Source organism: Hippocampus comes, unplaced genomic scaffold, assembly GCF_001891065.2.
Source record: "Hippocampus comes isolate QL1 unplaced genomic scaffold, H_comes_QL1_v1.1 scaffold319, whole genome shotgun sequence".
Classification (NCBI taxonomy): Eukaryota; Metazoa; Chordata; class Actinopteri; order Syngnathiformes; family Syngnathidae; genus Hippocampus; species Hippocampus comes.
This window is the reverse complement of record NW_017806090.1, coordinates 306148-313428: the sequence shown is the minus strand read 5'-3', so window position 1 is coordinate 313428 and position 7281 is coordinate 306148. Positions and strand designations below refer to the sequence as shown.

The 7281-nt window shown below is 41.8% G+C and overlaps 1 protein-coding gene across 3 annotated transcripts in view; it reads right to left on the bottom strand.

Moving 5' to 3' along the window:
* Window positions 1-7281, bottom strand: part of LOC109530837 (transcription factor SOX-6-like) — a 93986-nt gene that overhangs the window by 17179 nt on the left and 69526 nt on the right. For 2 of the 3 annotated variants that reach the window (XM_019894736.1, XM_019894737.1), the window contains 2 exons: window positions 6571-6644; window positions 265-417 (listed from right to left, as the gene is read on the bottom strand). In XM_019894736.1, the coding sequence (XP_019750295.1) occupies window positions 265-417; window positions 6571-6644 (227 nt within the window). The remainder of the gene's footprint in view (window positions 1-264; window positions 418-6570; window positions 6645-7281) is intronic. The other variant, XM_019894738.1, reaches the window with a different exon arrangement.

The following is a 7281-nucleotide window of genomic DNA, read 5'->3' as shown; positions in this document are numbered from 1 at the left end:
CACCCACCCACCCCCACCCACACACACACACACACACACACACACACACACACGCATGTGGCTTCCATTATAGCGCTTGGTCGTCAAATAAAGACGAGGCGTGCGCTCTCTCAACAGTGAAGAGGTCTGGCCTGCAGCCAAACAGCAGCCAGCGCCAGTGTCACTTTTTCAGTCCGCGTGTGTGTGTCTGTGTGTGTGTGTGAGATGACATTTGATTGTAATCGAAAAAGTAAAACGACAAAAGAAGTGGATTTTCACACTCACCTTGACCTTCACAAGGGGACTCGATGCTCGCTTCTCACTCTTGAGGGCGGAGGGCGACAGCGGACCGGAAGCGTTGGACGCCCCTGGCGGGACGGCCGCCATCTTGGCCCCCGGCGAGATCTGCATACTCGCCAGCTGGGCGGCGTACAGCTGCTGCGAGAAAAAAAAAAGTAAAGAAAAAAAAAAACAAAACCGATAGATTGTTAGTGTCGGTCGGTGGCTTTTTCCTCTTTCGTTCCGCCACCCACTCACTCGCACGCACGCACGCACACACACACCCACACACACACACACACACACACACACACACACACACACACACACACGCACACACACACACACACACACACACACACACACACACCAAATCATACATCAACAAGTCACTCAACAAGAGCGTCCTGCTCACAGTTTGAGGCAATTGTTTCACTTTAATTCGCATCCAAACACCAAGTCCTTGCTGGACTATATCTTTAGAACACCCACGTTGTGGCGCTTGTGCAAAATAAGCTTTGGTTGCCACGGCGGCTGTGAGTGGAAACCACTCAAAAGTAAAGCCGTTTTCATGCCGAATTCTCGACATTATCATCAAACTTTGATGGACTGCTCCCGCCAAATCAAAATGGCTGCTTGAAACTAAAATGGCCGACTTCATGTATATGGGTCCTTGAGACTTTTTTTGTGCTTCCTATTATGATTGACATGTCCACCCAATTTGACATTAAGTTGTTACTCGGGGAAAAATTTCTTTTAGGCTTCTATTTCATGGCGGATACTCAAAATGATTTTGATGCCATTCTATGCCATTCTATGCCCACATTGATACGCAAAAAAGAACAGTCTTGGAAAGCTGCTTCTCATTGGATCTCGTTTGGGCGAATTCAAGAGTGAGATAATATTGTGATGATTGGTCAAAGTGTTGTTTGGGCCATTTTTTTTCCAGAAGGAAAAGTGGAGGCCCCTGAAAAGGCCATTCATTCTTCCGAAGAAACATAAACACGATGATTCAGGCCCTAATTGAAGCTCAAGAAGTGATGAGGAGGCTGACCTTGTCGAGGAGAGTTGTTAAGAGTTGAGTATACCCGCCGCAGATTTGGTAGCAACTGGAGAAAAAGTGTTGGACAAGTTTGGGGGACCCTTGGAATGACGCAAAAATGGCTTGCTTGTTTACTGTCATGCTATAGTGGCTCAAACTATGAGAGACAAATTCTTTTTCACATATTTGGCCAATACTGAGGATACCGATTCTGATTCTAAGTGGAAAGTGGCTTTGAGGCTGAATTTGATCAAACTCTGCGGTGCACTATTAAGACTGAATCATCAAATTTTGCCCCCATGTTCCGGCCACACATAACCACAACAAGTGACGTTTAGCAATTTTGCAATAAGCATCTGTCTTGTATACGCCATTCAAATGTAGCAACAATGAGACAGTGAAGCTGCTGTTAGCGTCTGTGCAAATTCAGCTTCCTCGCTCCCTCTCAACTGGTATCAGGCAGCTTGCGTTGTGCATTAAAGTCGCATTTGTTTAATTTAAAGTTGACAACAAGGAACTGTGAGTGAAGATGGTTAGCATCACGTGCTAACTAGCGAGACTGTATAGCTAGTTAGCTTCACGTGCTGACTAGCAAGACTGTATGGCTAATAGACGCTTTCCGATGGTGTCCATCTGCATGCTTTCACTCTTCTTGCTCTAGCATCTGTTCCATCTTGTCTTTATCCTCTAATCCCCCTCTCAGTTGAAAAGACCCCCACTCCTCCTCACCAGGATTGGCAGATCCAATTTCCCTGTAGTCAAAACTGCAAAACTGGTGGTTCGGTCCTCTTTTTCAATATTAATCATAAACTGAAAACGGAGCCTCGCCGCTGCTTGAAACAAAGCCTGTGATGTCACACCACTTGTTTTGATTGGAAGGCCTTCGCGGGCTGCCAAAATCCCCGTAACAACGCGTCGTGAGTGAGACCCGAGCATGGTGTGGTGGCGAGGCTGTGGTTCTGTCAATCAAGACCACCGCAGCGCCGCTTCAGCATATTCCTTTTTTTTCACGAAGCGGGGAACCTTCTAATAAGGCAGTCTATGCGAAGGCTAATGTTTTATGCTATGCTACATTAGCCAGAAACTAAACCGTTTGCTTTCCCCAATATGCCGATTGGCTCATCCATATATTAACTAGCTGGCTACTTTCTAGAATCTTGCACATGGAAAACGGCATTAACCCAAGAACGACCAGAGACAACCATTTGTATTCTGTGGCATGAAGAATTGTTTCATAGTGACCGAAACGTAAAGATCAAGTATCAAGTACAACTTTAGATACAAACAAACTTAAAATATTTCTTTAAAAGTGGCACAAATATTTGTCCTGTCTGCTGTATGTTAACATGACATGCTCGTCTCTTGGAGCCAGTGACTGACGCCCAAACAAACACGCCACTCCAAATCCAACTCCTTTTTTTCTTTCTTTTTTTTTTTTTTTTTTTTACATTTGAGTCACAATGAAATCACCGCCACAGAATGCTATTAGTCTAGTCCCTCTTACACCAATGCTTTCTTTCCCTTTTCTTTAAATATTACAGATATTTCAAAAATAATTGCCTATGTTCGAATAAATCATATTATATAGCTGTGGGACAAAAAACAAAAAAATGTATTTATCCAAATGCAGGCCTTCACCACAGTAAACACCTTTCCCCTAATAAATATCGTGATACTCCCTGCAACGTTTTTTTTTTGTTGTTGTTTTTACACGGCAATCAAAATGTTCTTCCAACAATACTCATAATTGCATTTGGCATGGCTATTGTTTTGACAACAATGTCCAAACATGCGCTGCCGGCCTCGCCACCTTGCAAACATTCCTGCCATAATTGCTCCCTCGTAAACAAACTCCCTTCTGCGCCATTGATGAAACGCTTCCTCTCTCATTCATGTTTCCTTCGCCACGTCTTCGTTCTGGTGGCGCTTTGACTGTGGTCTGTCAATAGCAACTAAGGAGAGCCCTGATCCACAAGAACAATGCGACGTCGAGCAATAAGTGCGTGCCGTTTTTTTTCTCCTGTTTTGTTTTTATACGACGGAATGCCAAACATTTTCCGTCTTTTGCAAATATACACTCCGATAACCATTAGCACTAAGTGCTATTCTCCCCGCACAGGTGTCAAGCGGCAGTAAAGTGCGTGATGAATTGCCCGTCCAGGTGTTCCGCTTTCGGGAGGGACGGAATTCCTTCTGCCGTGATTCATCGCCACGAGAGGCTTTTGTCTGACGGGCGGATGAGAAAAGAGCGGTCGCTCGCGTGTTACTCGTGGCTCCCCGAGCTTGCTGGCACACGCACACAAAAGAATAGCCTATGTTTTGAAACACGGCAAGGACCTAAATCACCCTTTTCATGGGGTGTGGGGGGAGGCTTTAATTCTTACCATTATCATTCGGGCAATTGTGTCTCCTTATTGGGGGCTTTAATTCTTATTAGTATTTTGGAAACTAAATAGCCAATTTGGGAGGTTTACTGATATTCTTCTGTCAACTAAGTTGCTTTTTTTTTTAGGTGCATTATTTCTTACTCTTATTATGACAGCCCCGAGCCATCGTCTGGGGGCTTTTCATTTCCTGCAACTAAAATGCCTTATTGGGGGTTTGATTGCTTTTGATTACTCCAGCAACTAAATCAACTTTTTGCAGCCGATCTTAACACTATTCCAGCAACTAATTTGACTTTTGGAGGGGCTTTAGTTCCTATTACTGCAACCAAAACACCTTGTTGGGCCCTGTTTGGGGGGCTCTGATTTTATTTGTTTTATTGTTCCACTGCACAGATACCTTTTTAATTTTTTCGTCGCTTTAATTTATCTTTCTTGTTCCGGTATTAATTTGCCTTTTGGGGGACTTTAATGCCTATTATTCAAGCGACCAAGTCTCCTATTTGTGCCGCTTTATTATGATGATGATGATGATTATTATTATTATTATTATGTTTTTGGGCAAATACGATGACTATTACTTCTCCTCCTTCTACTACTACTAATAATAATAATAAGATCAACTTTTTGAGGCTTTAATTCTTATTATTGCATATTATTTTGGCGGTAAATCATGTTTTTAATGGCAATTATTTCACCTCTGAACGTTTTTGATTAGTATTATTAATACTATTTGATGTGTTTAGGATTACAATCAAGCCACCTTTTGATGACTTTAGTTCATCTTTTTCTTTCCGCATTAAACTGCCTTTCAGGGGACTTTAATGCCTATTCCCGTGGCAACCAAGACTGTTTTTTACTATTCCTCTTGTTGTTCATCTTCTTCTAATGATGATGATTGATGATTCGTTGATGTTACTATTCCTGAATCAAGACATATTTTTGGCTAGCTTTAACTCTTATTTTAATCCTGGCATTTAACTCTTGTTTTGCAAACGACACTGGCGAAAACGCACACCTATTTAGGACCCTCTGGATGCAGACCACCCATTCCCCGAAAACCCAGCCAGTAGCCCCCATGTAATTACTCACAAACACTGACAGCACTACTCTTCTTGTCTTCGCATATGTTTTTCTTCTTCCTGTCTTATCAGGGTCCTCCTTTACTGGATGTTGAGCAACACGGACTTCAAAGGACAACGCGAAAGATGGCAGAAACAGCCATGAGGCGGTAAACACTTTTTTTCAGCCCATCTTTCTTTCCTCGACATGAAGCCAGTTAGCCTTGACCTGGCACTCGGTTGAGTGGTTTCATGTAGCGGGTAGACGCCGGATAGTTATTATGTCAAGCAATGGATAACGGGCCCAATAAGAGTGTCTTTTCAAATTTTTTTTTTGTTTTGTTTTGTTTTTTAGGAAATACTCTATTGCACCACTTGAACTCAGAGCTGCGCTTGTGCCAAGTAGTTTTTGTTTACCGGGTCAATGTTTCTTTATCTACATGGAGACAGCGCCTTAAACGCGTCGTCTTTAGACACTTGTTATGTTGCGGGAATGTTGTAATTTTCTGAGAGGCTGCTTTTGTTTGCTTTTTATGCCCTTTCTTTCATTGAGGATGTAAAGAACAGAGAATGGCGCTTATTCAATAATAATAAACCGGCCTTTATGTGATGTCGAGGTCAAGGCAGTTAACCATTTTTTTTCTCCTCTTTCAACTGCCAAGCATTTTTTTGGAGCAGAAAAAAATGCGTGTACGCCATGCCATCGCTGATTAGCATCAACATTAACACCAATGTATTCAAACAGCAATTTTAGCGGTTCCTTGAATGAAAAGGCGCCCAAGCAAAACTGTCATTTCTACAGCAGCCTGAGCTTCAATTATTTTTCGAGAAATAAATTTGGATTTTGACTTTTTTTCGGGAAATGATTTTCGTTTTGCGAGGCGTGAATTTTTACGATTATTCTGGCGACTCATATCCTGTTTGTGGACACAAAGTTGGAAGTCTTTATTTTTTTCTGTCAACTAAGTCATCCTTTTAAAGGCTTTAATTCTTCCTATTTTTGCAAAAGGGTTCTCCTTCTGGGTGGGGGATTTATTTTGTTATTATTATTATCATCATTTTGGCAAATCAATTGGCATTTTGGGGGCCTTTACTTCTTATGTTCCCAGCCCGTAATTTCATATTCTGTTTTACGGGGAGGGAAAGCTGTAGTTATTACATTCATTCTGGCAACTAAGCTCCTTTTTGTAGACTTTAATTATTATTATTATTATTTTTTTTATTCTCATTACTATTCTGGTGGATAAATTACCTTTTGGGGAGCTTGTATTGTTATTCTGGGCACTAAGCGTACTGTTTGCGGGTTTTAAATTAGCATACCTGTTCTTGGAGGCTTTAATTCTTATCATCCTCTCCTCTTTCATCTATAACTGCTTCAAACAACAAATAGTATGCAGAAAAGTGGTTAAGATTGAATGACTGTCTGTGTCTTATATGTTGTGTTGTATTATTTTGTTATTATGTTATTCTGACTTCAAGATGGCGCCGCGAGAGTGGCTGCCTTGACAGGAGCCCCTCTACTTTTTGTTCTTCTACTTTCTTCCTTTCATAACTTTGCTGCTGTAGATTGGGAATTTCTCCATTGTGAGACGAATAAAGGTTTTCTTATCCTTATTATTAGTATCGGTTAATACAAGAATGCACAATTCCCCAAATAGTTTTATTTGTGCTTATTATAACTAGTTCATCTTTATGTTCAAGCGAAAATGTCAATATCTCACTTCATTAGAACGTGTCGGCATTAAAGTGACCCCGGATATTCTGCTGGCCTGATACATGAGTTAAACACTGCGTACTGTCTATGTGTGACCGTGTGGTGTGTCACCTGCAGCTGAAGTGGACTGAGCCCGGACGCTGCCGCCATTGTGGAAGGAATGAACTGCATGGGGTAATTGTCACCTGTAGCGAACACACAGTGGCTTCATGTTTATATTCATATCCCGGTCAGTTCCATACACTTCCCACTTACACTCCATTCTCCCGAGGTTGGACTCTAAAAGGCTTTCCATGTCGGAGCTTTTGTTTGAGTCAATAATGGCTTTTTAACAACCACCCCTGACCGTTAAAAAAAAAAAAGTGTTATAATAATGTTTGCCTCTCTCGGGACAAGTGTGCTCATGTAGGAGGAAATCTTTCCAAATAGTGGAACACCTGGAGGAAAGCGAGGAATATTCCAAAAATGCGTGAGTACCTTTGTCTGCACCTCTGTGTGCGTGTGTGTGTCAAACCTGCAACACCAGCTTGTTTAAATGTAATTATATCTTTTGATTTATGAGTAGTGAACCTCCACCATGATGTGTGTGTTATCTGGCAGGCTGGATAGTGAACAGAGGTGTGTATACCTTTTGTGTGCGTTTGCAACATATGTTTCATCAACTTGTGTTGCTTTTTTTTTCTGATGATTTGCGACTCGACGCGTTATTTTTATTGAGCCTGTGTGGAACTGGATAGTGTACATGAGTGTGTGTGTGTGTGTGTGTGTGTGTGTGTGTGTGTGTGTGTGTGTGTGTACGTGCGTGTGTGTTAGTGGGATTTG